Here is a 17,902-nt window from a genome sequence, read left to right as displayed (position 1 = left end):
CCATGTTTCCATGAACTTCAGGGATGGAACTCAGACTGCCAGATCTGTGAGTGCTTTTCCACTCTGAGTCACCTCACCTGCCACATGTGGTTCTGAGCAAAGGGGAGTCTTTCTGGCTACGGACTCCCAAAGGGACCCGTGAGCCAACAAGATCTAACAGCAGCTGTCCTGAGTACCAGGAGCCGAGTCCAGAAGGAAGTATTCAGACTGGACTGTCTGCGAAGCCGGGTGACAGTGCATAGGGAAGGGAGCTGGGAAGGCGGGGACAGTCCAGTGGAGCCCACTGTTTGTCTTTGACCTGTCCTATGCAGAAAGGCCGAGGAGGTACTTGTGCTCACACCTGGCCCTTGGAGCCTCTGCTCCCACCAGAGGGTAGGGCCGCTGCATGCAGGGCCATGCAGGTTAAAGTGAGCACCAAGCTGTTTTGATAAACTTTTCCTGGGAATGTAAATAGTACTTCACAGAGCTGTTGGGAAATTGGTTTCTGGGCCGCAGCTGGCGTTTAGGACTGTTAACGCTTACTCTGGTTTCCCTGTCCTGTAATCTTTTCCTTTAAAAAGTTATAGATTTAAGTGAGCGAGTGTTTTCCTGTATTTATGTATATGGACCATGTGTGTGCCTGGTGCCCACAGCAGTCAGCAGAGGGCATCAGAGTGCCTGGAACTGGAGTTAGGGATGACTGTGAGCTGCCGTGTGGGTGCTGTACCTCTTTACCCCTTTTTGAGGAGTCTTGGTATGTATCCCTGATTAGTCTTGAACTCAGTAATCCTCTTGGCAGTTTCCTAGGTGAGATCACAGGTGAACACATTTTTCCCCCTTACAGTGCAAGGGTCAAAGCCAGGACCCCACACATGCAAGGCAACACCAAGCCACACCCCTACCTGGTCATTCTTTTCATGCCTAGATCTGGATAACAACAGCTCCCAAGGGCCAGTTGGATTGCTATAGCTCCACCTGGTCCTGTGGTCACAGCCCCAGGGGGCCATCTGTCCCTTAGGAAACCAGATAAATGATAGTTAACCCCTTTTCAAAGGGTGCCTGAACATACAATAAACAAGGTCTATAAAGGAAGAAGCTGAGAAAGAATAGCCCCCTTTGCTAGCCTGTGGTCACTGGGCTAGCCTGTGGTCACTGGGCTAGCTGAAACGTAAGCTGGGCCTTCTTTGTTTGTGGTAATGGGTTGAAGAACTGCCCTGGCTAACTTCAAGCCCACTAACCCAGTGGGCCCTGTACTGGGAACCTTCTGCCTCACCCTCTCAAGTAGCTGTGGTCTACCAAGATCCAGCCCCTGTAAGAGCAGCTAAGGCCCTGGATGGAGCTAGCCGAGGTGCCCATAAAAGGGGAGTCTGCTTTTGCCTCTGTGAGCTCAGGCCCCAGGTTTGGTGCCAGGTGCTAGCAAGAGAGCAAGAGAAGGTGAGAACCAGAGTGCTGTCTCAGCACCAGGGAGAGGTGAGGGGTCACTGACAAGTGATAGGTACTTAAGACTGGGGGACTGGCAGTCCAGACAAAGTCACCATAGGTGGTTCTTTATCTTTTGGAAGGGAAGCCACAGTCTGCCTGGCTCCACCTTGTCCTACTCCACAATGCTGAACAGGAAGACCATGTAACTCTGACGACAGGCAGGTGTATATATACTTGCAACAATGGTCATGTTAACAATACAGAACATCCAAGATCCGATCCAAACTGCTCAGCAACGTAACAAGTGGGCGCTGCCCAGAGAATCACATATAGAGGCCATGCTACTACCTACATAGTTTCCATAATTGCTTGGGGGTGACATGGGAATGGAACTGGGAAGCTACTTCCCAAGGCTGTGCTTTCAGGCCACAGGAAGAAACAGGCCCAGGCAGCAGTCAGTTCAGCTGAAGAGGCAGAGGACAAGGGGCACCATGGCCCTGTGAAATGTACATGGTCTAAATCATTCAGCAGAAGCAGAAGCCAGAGGTCACTGCTAGGCTCAGGGTCTGGCCTCCACACAAAGGGGTCCTGGTTCTTCCACTCCGCTGGCTACCCTTCTTCCAAGAGGGGCCGTGAGTGCCGGGCCACTGGGGGTTAGCAGTAGACCTGCAGCAGGGGTGCCCCTGAAGAGTCTGTGTCCGTGCCCTGGAAGGACGAGTCTTGGCTGGCTGGGTACCCTAGTTGGAGGAGGAAGCAGAGGCTCAGAGAGGGGAAGGAGCTCAGCCAGGGCCCACAGCCAGGGAGAAACCTGCTGGGTGGAACAGAGCAGGCCTGAGCCTGGGCAGCCATCACAGCCTGGGCAGACCACTCCCGATGCTCAAACCCAGCAGCTGTCTGGTGAAGGCCCGGAGGATGGCAGGAGAAATCAAGGGAGCTTCGTAGCTGCAGGCAGGACGGCCTTCTGTCCACCTCACTCCCTGATCACTAAGAGTTCTATTCGGGAACCTCGCTTCAAGCCAGCTCCAAGGTTGCAGTGGGTGTGTGGTTGCTCAGGCTTTTTTCCATTTCTGATCCCATCCTCACCCACCCCAAAGGAAGCTGGAAGGTCATCTGAAGGGCCCCTGGTATAGTTTCCCACCCTCTGCTCAGGTCAGGACCACACCTGGGGTTCCATATGGCCTCAGCTTCCTGGCGATGGCATCTGCTGTTGTCTCCTGGGAGATCTGCACTGTCAGTTCTAGGGAGGAAATATGAATAAGCAGTGGTCATTATATTTTATAAAGCTCAGTTCCTACTGCAGCTCAGTGAAGAAGGGTGCTTACTATACACAGGCTAGAGAAATAAGCTTAAAAGTTGTGTGTGTGTGTGTGTGTGTGTGGTGGGCAGGTGGGACTTCGGCTAGGCCAGGTCAGTGGCTCAAATTCTTGGGTTTTTGTTTTTCGAAACAAGGTCACTGTAGCCCAGGCTGGCCTAGAATGTTTGGCAGACCTTTTTCTTGAGCCTCTAGAGTTCTGGGAATACAAGCGTGAACTCCCATCATTAGCCTTTCTTGCTTAATGCACAGGTCCAAATTCTTGAGCATTAGGCCCTTATTTAGGCCAGGCTTGGGAGCTGCTTTGCCAAGAAGTAATAGGGGAAGAAGGAGCCTGACAGACGCAACAACAAACAAACAAATGCTGGGGACAGTGCAGTGGTCAACACGACAGACGCGATGCGTGGGTGGGTGGATGCTGGGGTCACTGGCCAAAGCTCTCGGAGTCTGCATGCTCCCCATAGTTTTCAGCTTCCCTGTGCCCAAGAGTTTAGAGATGTGTCGGCTGGCCAAGGGTAAACCCCACAAAGAACCCACCCCAGCCCTCCTATAGCCAGAGCTTTCCTACTTGGGCCCACTTACCATCCTGGCTGAGGCCAGAGCCCACCATGGTCTCATGGCCACTGTCGGGGGCAGCGGCAGGGGCAGTCGAGCGGGCTGAGCGCCCCTCCGAGGTCTGTGGGCGGGAGCGGCTTTTGCGGGTACTGATACGGATGATGCCGCGCACCAGGCGGCCCTCGGCATCTTGCTCGTCCAGGTGGTAATCCTGCGTGATGCTGCTGATCAGGTCTGAGATCTTGCTGGTCTTCTCCAGGAACACAGTGTCCGACGTGCACTTGGCCAGCTCGTCAATCTGGTGTACACTGAACAGCTCTGTCAGCTTCTTGAAAATAAGCACGTCGATCTCCCGGCTCGACATGGAGCCACTGCCCATCTCGGGCAGGTCCAGGTCCGACTCGTGGAAGGAGTAATACTCCTCGGAGCCGCGGGGGCTGCTGGGGAGGGTGCTTGGCAGGCTGTGCCGTGTGGGAAGAGGCTCAGGCAGGGGCTCCTTGCAGCAGGAGTCCGCATCAGGGACCGGGGAGGTGGCATGGCGGTAGGGGTAGACCGGAATGCCCTTGAGCTTAACGTCAGGGTAGCTGAAGCTGCTGCCCATGCTGGACTTGAGCCGCTGGCCATCCCGGCGGCTGGGAGGTGCACAGTCCGGGCTGGGTGGCACGCCATTCTCCTTGACCCAAGTGACTTCGGCAGACCCCTCCGTGGGATCCGCAGCAGATAAGCAGGGGCTGCAGCCCCGCACACAAGCCCCACAGCGCTGCAGGCAATCCCTGCAGCGGCGGAAGCAGAAGGCAGCCCTGCACCAGTCCCACCCCCAGGGGCGCCAGAGGAGGCAGCAGGTTGGGGGCTCAGTGGCCGGTTCTGCAGAGCCTGAAATGAAGGTGATACTCTCTGGCCCGTGGTGGCCAGGGTCCTTGGGGTCCGCCCTGCGGGTGCGGCGGCCTGGTGGGGGCTGGGAGCGCTCATCATTGGTTTCCAGGCATAGCTCTGTTGGCCTCTCCCAGGGACCCAAGCGAGGAGGCCCAGACGATGGGCGAGGCTGTCCCGGTCTGGGCATGGCTCAGAGCATGGCTTGCTGCAGCCAGGCACCTGCAGGGGAGAAGCCAGGAGGAGGTCAGAAGCAGAGGTCAGGGACAGGTTCCTGGGCTGACCTGAAGAGCTTTAGACTTCTGGGAAGCCTGTGATGAGGACGGACGAGCATCCCGAAAACCCTTGCAAACGTTGAGCTCTTCTTGCCCCAAAGAAAAAGTTCTCTTTGTGGTCTACCTTAGGCTTTAAAAATCTCCTGAACTTCTCAATGAATGGCTATTGTTGAAAACAAAACACAGACAATTACAAGTGTCAGTGGGGTGCAGAGAAATGGGGTCATTGGCACTTGGCTAGTGGGGATATGAAATGATATAGGCATTGTGGGAAAGAGACCAGTTCTTCACAACTTAAACACGCAGGAAGGGAATGTAGCATGGGTGGCCTACATAACATGAAGGAGGCCCTAAGTTCATCCCCAGTACAGCAAACAAAACACAAACGGGCTGGGTGGATGGCTCAGCAGTTAAGAATGCTACTGCTCCATAGTTCCTAACCACCTGGAACTTAGCTCTAGGCTGACACCTCACGTCTTCTGCCCTCACAGCACTCACAGTGGGGGCCTCTCTCCACTCCACACACAAATACAAATAAGTATTAAAAACTCTAAAATGTGTTTTATGTGTGTGTACCACATGTGTCTGGTGCCAAGGTCTGAAGAGGGTTGTAGGAGCTCTTGGAACTGGAGTTATGGAGGGTTGTGAGCCATGTTGTAGGTGCTGGGAATCGAATCTGGGTCCTCGGTAAAAACAACCTGTGATCTTAACCACCTAGCCATCTTTCCAGTCCTTATTTTTAAAAGTTGTGTGTATATGGGGGCTGGAGAGATGGCTCATGGTTAAGAGAACTGGCTGCTCTTCCTGAGCCTTGGGGTTCAAATCCCAGCACCCACATGGTGACTCACAACCTTCTTTAACTCCAGTCCTGGGGATCCCATGCCCTCTTCTGACCTCTGTAGGCACTACACATATGAGGTGTGTAGATGTATATCCAGACAAACACTCATATACATAAGAATAAATAAAATCTCTGCTGGGAATAGTGGTGTACAGAGGCAGGAGGATATCTGTGAGTTTGAGGCCAGCTTGGTCTCCATAGTGAGTTCCAGGACAGCCAGGGCTACACAGTGAGGCCCAGTCTCAAAACAAAAATAACAAATAAATCTTAAAAAAAAAAATATTTTAACCCCCCCCCAAAAAAAAACATCCCAAAATTACTATATGACCTGGCAAATTCACTCCTTGGTATATACTCAAAAGAACTGAAAATAGCAACTTTAAACAGGCATTTGTATGTCAATGTTCACAGGAGCATTATTTAAATTAACCATAAAGTGAGAACAACCCAAAAGTTCATCAGTGGGAGGCTGGAGAAATGGCCCAGCCACTGAAAGCACTGGCCGCCCTTCCATAGGACCCAGATTTGATTCCCAGCATCCACAGGGCCACTAACATCCTTATATAAGTGCAGTCCAAGGGGATCTGACATCCTCTTCTGGCTGCCACAAGTGCTGCATGCACATGGTGTGCAGATATATATGCAGGGAAAACATGCACATCAAATAAAAACAAAGGTTAAAAAATTAAAAAGTTCTCTGTGAGTTCGAGGCCAGCCTGGGCTACAGAGTGAGTTCCAGGAAAGGCACAAAGCTACACAAAGAAACCTGTCTCGAAAAACCAAAACAAAAAACAAACAAACAAAAGATTAAAAAGTATATCAATGGATGAATAGACTCATAAAAATGAAGCATTTTTGGGCTAGCATTTAGAGCTTAAAAAGAATGAAATTCTTTTGTGCTTTGACATGGATGAATTTTGAAGACATTCTAAATGAAATAAGCTACACAAAAAAGAACAAATACTCTATTGTCTAGCTAATATGAAATATCTACAACTACCGATTTAACAGACGTAGAAAAATGGTGTGGTGGATGCCAAGGGATGAAGCAGAGGAGCATGGGAGAGCTATGTTGAATGGGTACAGAATTTCAGCGGGGAAGGCGTCATAGCTCTGGAAAGTATGGATGTATTTAATGCCACAGGATGGTATGTTAAAAAATGGCATGTAGAAGATTAAAATGGCAATTTTGATGTAGACTTTACACAAAGAAGGAAGGCTCTCCAGGGACCACTTTCCTGCCATCATCAACAGACATTTTCTGTCTGCCTGGCCACAATCATCACTGCTATCCTTCCTTTGTGCCCTTCATTCCAGACACGGGCATGAACAGGCCTCTCATCGTATTCACATCTGCCCCCTAGAAACGTTTACCATCAAGTATGTTTCTCTTTTTCTTTTTGGTGAGGGAAGGACTGGTTTTGTTAAAACAAGAGGGTCTCATGTAGCCAGTCTGGCCTCACATTTACTCGGCAGCCAAAGCGGCTCTTAAACCCCTGGCCCTCCCACCTCCCTTCTCAAGTCCTGGGATTAGAGGAGTGTACTACCTTGCCGGGAACACCAGGCAGTTTGGGTTCCTTGCCACAATCATAATCCTCATGGACTAGGGAGGTGGCTCACTGGGTGAGAGTACTGACAACAAAAGAACCCATGTGGAAAGCTGGACACGTGATGAACATCTGGAATCCCAGCACTCTTACGGGGAGATGGGGGAGAGAGCGAGACAGAGCTGTCTGAAGTTCTCAGGCCAGCCAGCCTGGAGTACACAGCATAGCACAGCACAGCAGAACTGAGAACTCCTGCTTCTATAAGGCAGAACGTGAGAACCGACTCTTAAAAGCTGTCCTCTGACTTCCACACATGGACACCTTCAAGTGCAGACACAGACATAAAATAAAGTCAATAAAAAAGAAAACACTGTTGTCTTAAAATAGTAATACTGGCTGGGCAGTGGTGGCGCACGCCTTTAATCCCAGCACTTGGGAGGCAGATGCAGGTGAATCTCGGAGTTTGAGGCCAGCCTGGTCTACAAAGTGAGTTCCAGGACAGCCAGGGCTACACAGAGAAACTCTGTCTTGAAACAAAACCAAACCAAAACAAAACAAAACAAAAGCAATACTGAAATACTGATCTTCATTCCTCTTTGAGTTTACTTGCTAGCTATCTCAGAACTACAACTGTTTTACTGATGAACAGTGAGCCTGGCCATGTGTCAGGCAAGGCAAAACCAAAGATGAATGAACTATGCATGCTGTACTTGATGGTTCAGTTTCTAGAAAAGCTTCTGAGACAAGCAGAGTGCAATAAGACCTGTCTGAAAACCTAGCACTTGGGAGATGGAGGCAGGACTAGTAGTTCTGGGTCATCCTGTACTACAAAGTGAGTTCCAGGTTAGTCAGCCCAGTACATGAGATCCTGTCCAAAAAAAAAAAAAGCTAGCCAGGCATGGTGCTCAGTTTTTGTTTTTTTTCCAAGACAGGATTTCTCTGTGTAGTCCTGGCTGTCCTCGAACTCACAGAGATCTGCCTGCCTCTGCCTGGTGGGATTAAAGGCGTGTGCCACCAATTTTAATGCCAGCATGGGGTAGAGTCCAGTGGACTCTGTGAGTTTGAAGACAACCTGTTCTATGTAGAGGGTCCTAGTCCAGCCAAGGCTATATAGTGAGACTCGGTCTCAAAACAACAAACAAACAAACAAACAAAAACAAAAACCTCCTAGGATGAAGCATGTGGAATTGAGTAAATCAGCAAGGCACCCTGAGGGATGATGTAGTGCCATACTCAGGAGGCCTTAACCATAGTTAAAGCTTTGCTGGGCAGTGACTGTCCTTAGCCTGTATTTTGAGCCACCATGTGGGTGCTAGGTAGGAATGGAAATCAGGTCTTCCGGAAGAGCAACCTGTGCTCTTAATCACTGAGCCATCTCTCCAGCCTCCTAGCCTTCTTTGAGATGCTGACACTTTATCTTTGTATTCGACTGAATCACCACGGAGTCCTAAGAGTTAGCAATATGAAAGGAACAAAGCTGTAGACATCAGGATCTCTGTCTTCTAGTCCCCATTCTGGTCCTTATAAATTGTGCGCTTAGGACTGGGCACGGAGGCGCACGACTTTAGTCCCAGCACTTGGAGGCAGAGGCAGGTAGACCTCTGAGTTTGAGGCCAGCCTGGTCTATAGAGCAAGTTCCACGACACACAGAGAAACAAGTATCATTGTTTTTTGGTCTCAAAAAACCAAAACCAGACAAATATTGCATGCCTTGGGCAAAACAGTGCCCCCTCCCCAAACCACTGCCACCAACACTCCTGTCCTGGTCTCTTCTACATGCTGCAGCCAGGGACAGTTTCCACCCCCACAAGGCTGCAGAGACCTCCCAGGAGCGCTTTAACCAAAAGATCAAAAGCAATGTCACCAATAGTGAAATGAAATGACATCAAAGATAAGGACACATTGTTAAGTATTCCTGCCTCAAACGCATAACGGGGATGTGACCTTGAGGAAGGGGTTGACAGCCCAGCTGTCAGAGACACGTCAACTAAATCCAGTGTGGGCCAGGGGTCAGGAGGAAAAATAGAAACCTGGGTAATGTGAATAACTAGTGAAAGTAGAAAACATCATATATTTATATGTAATATATCTAATTATATATTTATTTATTTATTTTTATTATTATTTTTTTCTGGAGCTGAGGACCAAACCCAGGGCCTTGCGCTTGCTAGGCAAGCACTCTACCACTGAGCTAAATCCCCAACCCCTATTTTGTTTTTTTAAGACAGAGTTTCTCTGTGTAGCCTGGCTATCCTGGAACAAACTCACTCTGTAGACCAGGCTGGCCTTACAGATCCACTTGCCTCTACCTCCTGAGTGCTGGGATTTATGCCTCGTTAACTAACTAATAAATTAACTATATATTTTTTAATTCTTTATTTTGAGACAGGTCTCACTATGTAGCCCTAGCTGTCCTTGCTAAGTTGACCAGGCTGGCTTTGAACTTAAAGAGATCTGCCTGACTCTACCTCCTGAGTGCTGGAATTAAAGGTATGCCAGCTGAACCATCTATACAGCCCAGATCTACACATTTCTATGAGAAACAGAACAGCCTAGTATCTTTGCTTAGGAAGCAGACTAGAGCTCTTAGGGGTAAAGGAACACAGATCTGCAGTGTGATCAACGGTTTAAACCAGCCAACCAGCACATGCCTGGAGAGTTTGTGTGGAGACACACAGGGAGGCGAGGAATATTCCTTGTGCTGGATGAGGACACAGGAGTTCTCTTCCTGAAACTTTACAGTCTTCTCTGGGGCCTACTCAGCTCTTCTTCTCCAAGGATCTTGAGGACCCCTAGCCAAACGGGAGCCTCTTTCCATCCCCCTTCTGCTGAGGTCTCTTCACGGGGGTCAGCCTTGCACCCACTGTTTAGGATAAGCCTAATTCCCCAGGGACTTTGTCTCAATGCCTAGAATGGGGTCAGTTTGGGAAGGTGTTATCGTGGCACAGACACATCCTATGTGACTTTATGGTGGGACCAAGAGCACTGACTGGGTGGAAAGACAAAGGACTTAGGCTCCAGGCAGCCCAGAGCAGGAGGCAGCAGCACTCCTAGGCAATGGTGTGTGCCTATGTCAGACCCCATCTTTGGGAGTCTATAAACTGAAGGAGGCATTTCCCGCTTGGAACATCTCCTACCCTGCTGCTCTCTTAAAAAAAAAAGGGGGGGTGGGGGGGGATGGGCGGGAATACAAGCTGAAATTGTAATAAGTGACTTTTAAAAAAGTTTTTCACACCTGAATGTGGGGCACACACCTGTTAGCCTTGTACCATAAAGGCTGAGGCAGGAGGACCATGACTTTGAGGCCAACATGTACTAGATAGCAAGACCCCATCTCAACAAAACAAAATGTTCTTCACAAGCCAGAGGGAGAGAACTAAATGTCTGTCCTGATTTGATCAATGTGAGGCTGGGCACGGACTCGTTGAGTTATTTCACAAATACTGAGGATCTACTGTGCATCCTAAACTCTATGGACACAGTGGTAAGACAGACGAACTCCTTAGCCTCAGGAGCTTACATTCCAGTGAAAGCGATTAGTTCTTACAACCAAGTTGTAGTTCTTACAACTACCATGTGAACAGTTTACCTTCACTCCACAGCCTAGGAATCTGAAGCTCAGAAAGGGGAGGGGACAGAGCAAGACAGCGAGCTGGGAAGGGCAGGATTTGTTGGGGGGGGGGGGCTAGGCTCTTCAGCCCAGGCACCTCGCTCTGAGCCACACCTCCAGTCTGGGAAGAATGGAGAGAAAGGGAGGGAGCAAAGCCTAGCATAAGCCGGGGATGGTGGTCACTCAGGTCATCCCAGTGCTAGAGAGGCTGAGGCAGGCAGATCCCCTTGAGTTCAGCAAGATCAGCCTGGGCTACCAAGAGAGACCCTGTCTCTAAACCAACCAACCCGGCAGCCTCCCTACTTGTGGTATGGACAGTGTCTGGCCTCAGTGTCCCTTCAAAGAGCCAATTCATTCCAGGCTACATATTCCTTTCCCTACCACGGCCCTGCTCCTCCCCTCCTGCCAATCCAGTAACACTGGTCACTTAAGTGACCAATTCTCCCCTCGGCTTTGGCTTGGAACAAGACTCTTGGTTCTAGTTTCCTCATCTTTAAATAGTGAAGTTCACCTTATGATTAGGAGCCTGGGCCACATGAGACCCTGTTTCAAAAACCAAAAACCTAAATAACGTAACTTATTAATTAAACATAATTAAAAATGAATACATAAAAAATTAACCAAAGTGAAATGAAAATTGAAAACCTCATCTCCCAGAAGCGGAGAGAGTAGTGTCCTTACAGCGCTCCGCTGAGGACGGGGTGCTGGGTGTTTAGCGAGAGCCAGGGAAGACTGGCTGGGAAGACTGGGCATTCGAAAGCACCGCAAGGATGCTCCAGGGTCTAGTGACCCCAGGGGACTCTGACTTCCCGTTGCCTTTCCCCAAGTCCCTGCAAACAGTCACGCACTCCCGGGGCTCTCCACCCGCCCTCCTCCCGGCGTCCACGGGACAAGCCGGCTGCACCAGCCTCTGCCCGAGCGAGCGTCGGGTCACCCCGCCGTGGTGGGCTCAGCTCGGGCGCTGGGCACGGCGCACCCCCACCCCACCCCCGGCACAGCCTCAGCCGCCCTCCTCTGCAGGCGCCGAGCCCGGGCGGCAGGGCGCGCACTGCCGTCGGGGCGCGCACCGCCTCTCTGGCCGCCAGCGCCATTGCCTGCGAGTCCCGACGCCGTTCCACTTACGGTTCCTGCCGCGGCTCCGAGGTGCCCGGCCCCAGCCCCCAGGCCTCCCGGCCCGCCCAGCCCGGCTCCCATTCGGGCCGCTCCGGCCCGGGCCGCGCACCCCGGAAGTGGGCGTCGGATCCCGACGGAGCCAGGCCCGCGCCCCGCTGCCGTCCAGGCACGGCCTCCGGGATCACCCACTCGGGGCTGCACCGCTCCGCGCCCCCGCGGGTCCGCTCCGGACTTACCTGCCCCGCCAGGTGAGCCGCCTCCCGTCAGCCCTTCCCCCGCCCCCCTCTGCACTCACCTGGCTCGCAGGTGAGCGTCTCGCGGGAGCGCGGCACGGGTCGCCGCTGGGGACACACTTCCTGACTCCGCGAAGCGCCGCCGCGCACCTGGCCGAGGCCCCGCCCAGCCCAGGCCTAGGCCAGGAGAGTGAGGCCCGGAGAGGGGCCGCCAGGCAGCCGTGCTCAGGTCCCCTCCGCTCTGCAGTCCCGTGTCCTGGAAGTCTCTGAGAGGCCATGGAGCGCCTCCCGGGCCTCAAAACTCCTACTCAAAGAGTATGGCTCCTGGGACGTCGTCCCTGACCCCCGAGTCCCTAGCTCTGTTCTAGGGAACAGTTCTCTCTGCTCCTTATTATAGTCCCCAGCAGGCTGTTGCTTTCAGGTCTTCTGTCTCCCTTTTTAGTCTCTGACCTTGAGGGTAAGGTCTGGTCTTATTTCCCTAGTACAGGGCCTGGCGCATACCGGATACTCAGCAAACAGTCTTCACTGTTTAAATAGCTAAGCAATGATCTGTCGTCGATCTATCTGCCTGTCTACATATTCACTTATTTAGGTTTCTTTTTTACATTAATTTTTTTTATATGTGTAAGTTTCTCGCCTGTGTGTACGACTGTGCACCACTTTCATGCCTGGTGCATTCAGGGGTAAGGCGCAGAAGAAGGCATGGGGTCCCCTGGAAGTGGAGTTACAGTTATGAACTGTCATGTGAGTTCTTGAGAACCGCACTTGGGTCCTTGGAACTTGGAAGAGCAGTCAGTCAGTGCTCTCAGCGGGCCCAGCCACCTTTCCAGCCCCACCCTACCCTGCTTAGCTCCGAGATCAGACTGGACCAGGTGTGTTCACAAGCCTATGGCCACAGACTGTTTAGGTTTTCTGAGACGTTGTCTCATGCATCCCAGGCTAACCTCCAACTCAGTATGTAGCCAAGGCTGGCCCAAACAGTTGCTCCTCCTGCTGTCACACCTAGAGTGCTGGGATTCCAGGCATGCGCTTTCTTTCTTTGCCGTGGGATAGAGTTAGGTGGCTCCTGGTTGGCTGGTAAGTTCACCTTCTTATCAGTGTGTGCAAATGTGCACGAATCCTAAATGGTTTTATAATAAAAACCCAGAGCCAGATATTGGGGTAAATGCTGAAGATCAGAGGAAACAAGCCACAGCCACTTCTCACCTCGCCAACTCCACAGATCCTCTGACTGAATGCCTCTGAGTCCTCAGCTGTCTAGTTCCTGTCTCCTAACCTGACTACAAGTATGATTGTAATAGGTGACTAACTACTAACCTGCATTTCTTTATATCCTAATTAGTTGGTAATAATAACTTTCAAGGACTAGAAATTTGCATTAAATTGTTAAATGAACTGTATAGGTACCTTGAACAAGAGTAGAAATATATATACAGTATGTTCCAACAAAAATAATCTCAATTTTGTATCAGTATGCACAATTTGTATACAATATACAAAAATCCAATTCAATGTAAAATATTTATGGTGTGAATATGTGTGGGTCCCATTGGATAATAAATAAAGCTGTTTTGGCCTATGGCAAGAAAGCTTACAGCCAGGCAGGAAATCCAAGCAGAGATACAGAGAGAAGGCCGTAGTCGAGAGAGAGAGACAGAGAGAGAGAGAGAGAGAGAGAGAGACAGACAGACAGACAGACAGACAGACAGGAACCCGCTGCTGAAGGAGCAACAAGATGTCAGCAGATCAGTAATACCGTGGTCACATGGCAACATACAGATTTATAGAAATGGGTTAATTTAAGATGAAAGAGCTAGCTAGCAGGAAGCTGAAGCCATAGGCCATACAGTTTGTAATGAATATAAGCCTCTGAGTGATTATTTTATAAGCGGCTGTGGGACTGTGGGACCATGTGGGACTGGAGAAATTTCCAGCTACATTCTCTATTTTTTTTCCAGAGTAGATTCAATAATCTATCTTTTATCTTATCATATCTATATCCTCTTTTTCTTTTTCTTTTTTTTTCCCAAACAAGAACCCTAAATCTAATTTCCTTTGATTGGCTTTTTTCCTGACCATTACCAATAACAACTAGTAATCAACCACCAAAACAATGACAAATATCTATAACTCATTGAATAACAACAACAAAACACCCACCCCACCTCTTGGGAATGTGGCTGTCATGTTCTTAAATTTACTTCCTGCTGTCTGAGGGTAAAGGCATCTTTAGGGGATCCTGAAAAGAAAACTTTGGTTAACTGTCAAGTCCTGGGAAAGGTAGCTGCATTATTTGTTGTCTGGTCTCTGCATAATGAGAAAGTGCAGGGCTTGTCTCAAGCCCTGGCTATAGTAGTCTGTGAGGCTGGATCATCTCAGCTAGTTGTCTCAAAATTGTCCTGAGCAGCTTGTTGTTGTTGGAGGTTTTTGCTCTTTTGGGGGGGCCCACCACCCAGCTCCCAAATAAATCACACACAGAGGCTTATTCTTACTTATGAATGCCCAGCCTTAACTTGGCTTAGTTTCTAGCCAGCTTTCCTTAACTTATCCTGACTACCTTCTGCCTGTGGGATTTTCCCGTTCTCTAACTTCTGTAAATCTTACTTTTACTCCATGGCTTGCTGTGTAACTAGGTGGCTGGCTCTTGGAGTCCTCCTCCTTCTCTGGCTCCTAGATCATATCTCTCCTCCCAGATTTTTCCTTTTATATCTTGCCTGCAAGTCCCACTTATCCTTTCTCCTGCCTTGCTATTGACCAGACCACCCGGTGTGTTAGACAGGCACAGTAACACAGCTTCACAGAGTTAAACAAAACAACACAAACAAAAGTAACACACCTTAAAATATTCTACTACAGTTTGCAGTCCAAAGCTGATCTTTGGGTGGTGTTTGTCAGCTTAATGGTGTTATTATTGTCCTGATGGAATCGATGTTATGGGATCCCATCATCTTTTTGGAGACATCAGAGATCAAATTAAGTCAGATTATTCCTTTTCTTGGTAATTTTTTTCTGGGTAGTTCTCCCTTCTTTGGGTGCTTATTTGTCCAGATCTTTACATTCTTCAAGATAGTTGTTTTTATTTTCCTGAAAAGACAAAAACAAAACCCTTCCCCAACCCTAACTTTGGGGAGTTTCCAAATCTAATCTTTATCAATTTTGATTTATGATTCCCCTGAATTTTTTGTTCTCTCTTCTATAGCTGTTCTATCATCCAGAGCTGTATTTTTTGTTTGTTCATTTGTTTGTTTGTTTGTTTTACAATAGGCATTAGGTTCTTTAATTGCTCTGCAAATTAGTTTCTTCCACAATGACAGGAAAGGACTAAATGGAATTTGACATGGGGGCCTGTGAAAGGCCCTTCAGGGCATTTCCCAATGGCAAAGGCAAGGGATTACCTTGTCTGTCCCTTGTTGACCTACATTTGTCAGTCCAATGTCTGCCTTTGCCACACCTTCTGCAATAATTCAGAAGGGAGGGGCATTCTGTTAGGATTATTCCTTGAAAAAAAAAAAAACCCGCCCTGTTTACAGTCCCTTTTTAGGTGACCTTGTTTACCATAATTGAAATATTTGACATTACTATTTTTTTCAAACCTCTGGAAATCACCTCTCCTATCCAAAGCATCATCATGGTCATGAGATTCAATATTGATTATATCTTGGATCCATTCCTCCAAGAGTTCTGATCTTGTCTTTAATGTCCTAATTACTTTTGCATTGTGCATTAGCATTTTTAAAAGCCAGGCATTCAATTATTATTTGTCTAGCTTCTGAATTTGGTATCATTCTATTTACTGTTGAAGTCAGTCTTTGTAAGAAATCAGTGAAGATTTCTTTTAGACCCTGTATAACTTTAGTAAATGATTCGATTTTCTTTCCTACTTCTTTAATTCTGTCCCAAGCATTCAAGGCTGTTGTGTGGCATAATGCCAGGATATGGTCATCATATAAAGATTATATTTGTATATCAGCATAATTGCCCTCCCCAAGAAGTTGATCTTGGGAGATTTCAAGATCTCTAGCCCTACTTCATTGTTCTATGTCTTAGCCTCATCCTTCCACCAGGTCCTCCATTGTAATTGGGGACCAGCCTCTAAGACTGCTGTAACCAAATCTCTCCAGTCTTGAGGGATAATTCTATTACAAGTTGACCATGAGTTTAACATCTCCTTCACAAATGGGAATGCATACCATATGAGACTATCACTTCTTTGAATCTCCTCAAATCTAAAATTTGCATAGGAGTCCATTCAGCTCTTACACAGTCTTGGGGATGGATATCTGTCATTTGGCAGTTTCTATAAGGTTACTGGAGAAATTAAGGTTGGCTGTTTGAAAGCCTTAAGTGGTTTCTCTGTAACCTTATAATACAATGCTGAGATTGGTTCTCCCTTAAATTTCTCTGTCTGGGTCTGAATATCTCTATGATCTATTTTAATAAGTTTTTCTAAGACTTGTATCTTGGCACTCATATCAACCAACTTGGCACTTATATAAACCAACTTTTTTAGGGATAAAATAAGAATGATCAAACTGATAATGTTTATAATTGACATTACATCAATCCCACTCAAGTTAATTATCCTCTCATTTAATTGTTCCATTTTCAGACTGTCAATTGTATTATCAAACATAGACCAAACTCCCTCTATTATAAAACTGTTTCTTTTTCTTTTTCTTTTTTTTTTTTTTTTTTGGTTTTTCGAGACAGGGTTTCTCTGTATAGCTTTGTGCCTTTTCTGGATCTCGCTCTGTAGTCCAGGCTGGCCTTGAACTCACAGAGATCCACCTGCCTCTGCCTCCTGAGTGCTGGGATTAAAAAGGCATGCGCCACTGCTGCCTGGCTCCCTTTTTTTTTTTTTTTTTAATGTGGGAAAAAACTCTCTCTGTCTTTTTTTTTTCCTAACTAATTCCCCCTTTTAAGAAATCCCAATTGACCACCAAATCGGCTGACAATGATGATTCAGATGATGGTGAAGTGAGGCAGCTTCCTAGCGTGGCAGCAGCCCGAGGAGGGCTCCAGTGAAAGCCACACCCCGCAGGAGAGGGAAGAAGCCAAAGAGCCAGCCATCTGCACAGGTGAACATGGAAAGCAGCTAATTCCTGTGGCGTTTGGAGCCGGAGCCTGAGCCTGAGCCCGGGCTTGGGCTTGGGTTTGCACTTGTGGAGTCCTGCAGAGGGAAAATGTGCAAAAGCGCCCGTGGCTTTTTGAGCCCCAAACCTATGGAGTCCGCTGCAGAGAAGCTGCAACAAAACCTTAGCCGGCAGGATAGGAACTCTGACCCAGGTGCCTGAGCTGGTGGCTGCAAAGCCGCAGGCAAGCGGCTTTTTCGTGGATTTGTGCCTCACATTGGGCGCCAGATGTTGAAAGAATCTGAATGGTCTTGTAATTAAAAACCCGGAGCCAGATATTGGGGTAAATGCTGAAAGATCAGAGAGACAAATGAACACGCCACGGCCACTTCTCACCTCGACAACCCCACGAATCCTCTGACTGAATGCCTCTCAAAGGGTCTCTAGGTCCTGTCTCCTCACGCCTTACATGCCTTTCTCCACCCAGCCATTTCACTTCCTTCCTAGTGCTGGGATTCATGGCGTGTGTGCTTCTCAAATACTGGGGTTAAAGGTGTGTGCCGCCACTGCCTGGCCTCTACATTTAACTCTGTGATTGACTCTGTCCTCTGATCTTCAAGCAAATTTTATTAGAGTATAACAAAATATCACCACAGAAAATGGTACAGTTGCCCTGGGCCTTGAGTGGAGTAAAGAAGTTGGTCAGGCTGTGTGGCCCTGAGAGACACATGGGAGATGAGCAGAGACCAAAAAGCACTGCTTTCCCTAGGAAGGCCCCATAACTGGCGATAGTATTGGGTGTCAAGAAGTCAAGGCTTACTCTTTCCTGATTACCTGTTCTCCATAACTGGACAACAGCACTGATAGACAGGAGCATTAAGGAGGATCTTTAAGGTCCATGCTAAACCCCTCACTCGAATTGTATCATTCAACCTTCCACTAATCTACGAGATAGAAATCTTGTTCATGGTAGCCCCAAACTAGAACCACACAAATACCCCTGACAGGGGGAAAAGGAATGTGGGAAGTATTTGTGAGTGAGGGACTATCTCACACACACACACACACACACA

General features: G+C 48.6%; 2 protein-coding genes across 3 annotated transcripts; one reads left to right on the top strand and one right to left on the bottom strand.

Moving 5' to 3' along the window:
• Positions 1 to 815: 815 nt before the first annotated feature.
• Kdf1 (keratinocyte differentiation factor 1) lies at positions 816 to 11,909 on the bottom strand. Of its 2 annotated transcripts, none has more exons than XM_028888198.2 (4): positions 11,761 to 11,909; positions 3,296 to 4,360; positions 2,564 to 2,638; positions 816 to 2,138 (listed from the first exon to the last, which is right to left on the bottom strand). In XM_028888198.2, exons 2-4 carry the CDS (start codon positions 4,326 to 4,328, stop codon positions 2,056 to 2,058), a joined length of 1,191 nt encoding a protein of 396 aa, XP_028744031.1. In that variant the 5' UTR covers positions 4,329 to 4,360; positions 11,761 to 11,909; the 3' UTR covers positions 816 to 2,055. The 2 variants fall into 2 exon arrangements, with proteins under 2 accessions (XP_028744031.1, XP_037058933.1); XM_037203038.1 differs by having other exon boundaries at positions 11,820 to 11,909.
• Positions 10,274 to 11,795, top strand: LOC119087503 (translation initiation factor IF-2-like). Its single transcript, XM_037203347.1, is given in 3 exon segments — positions 10,274 to 10,285; positions 11,128 to 11,658; positions 11,660 to 11,795. Coding segments are annotated over 3 exon segments (660 nt in total). The 3' UTR covers positions 11,777 to 11,795.
• Positions 11,910 to 17,902: the final 5,993 nt, after the last annotated feature.

Source organism: Peromyscus leucopus, chromosome 2 (assembly GCF_004664715.2).
Source record: "Peromyscus leucopus breed LL Stock chromosome 2, UCI_PerLeu_2.1, whole genome shotgun sequence".
NCBI lineage: Eukaryota > Metazoa > Chordata > Mammalia > Rodentia > Cricetidae > Peromyscus > Peromyscus leucopus.
Note: the sequence above shows the minus strand (reverse complement) of the source record. Positions and strands in the feature narration are given on the sequence as shown.

What these genes read in the sequence shown, in the direction of transcription:
- Kdf1 (XM_028888198.2), bottom strand. Translation starts at nt 4,328, where the DNA reads ATGCCCAGACCGGGACAGCCTCGCCCATCGTCTGGGCCTCCTCGCTTG. An exon ending in CTCTGGCCTCAGCCAGGATG is followed by an intron (nt 2,639 to 3,295) that starts GTAAGTGGGCCC and finishes TTTCCTCCCTAG; the next exon opens with AACTGACAGTGCAGATCTCC. An exon ending in GAGGCCATATGGAACCCCAG is followed by an intron (nt 2,139 to 2,563) that starts GTGTGGTCCTGA and finishes TCCTCCAACTAG; the next exon opens with GGTACCCAGCCAGCCAAGAC.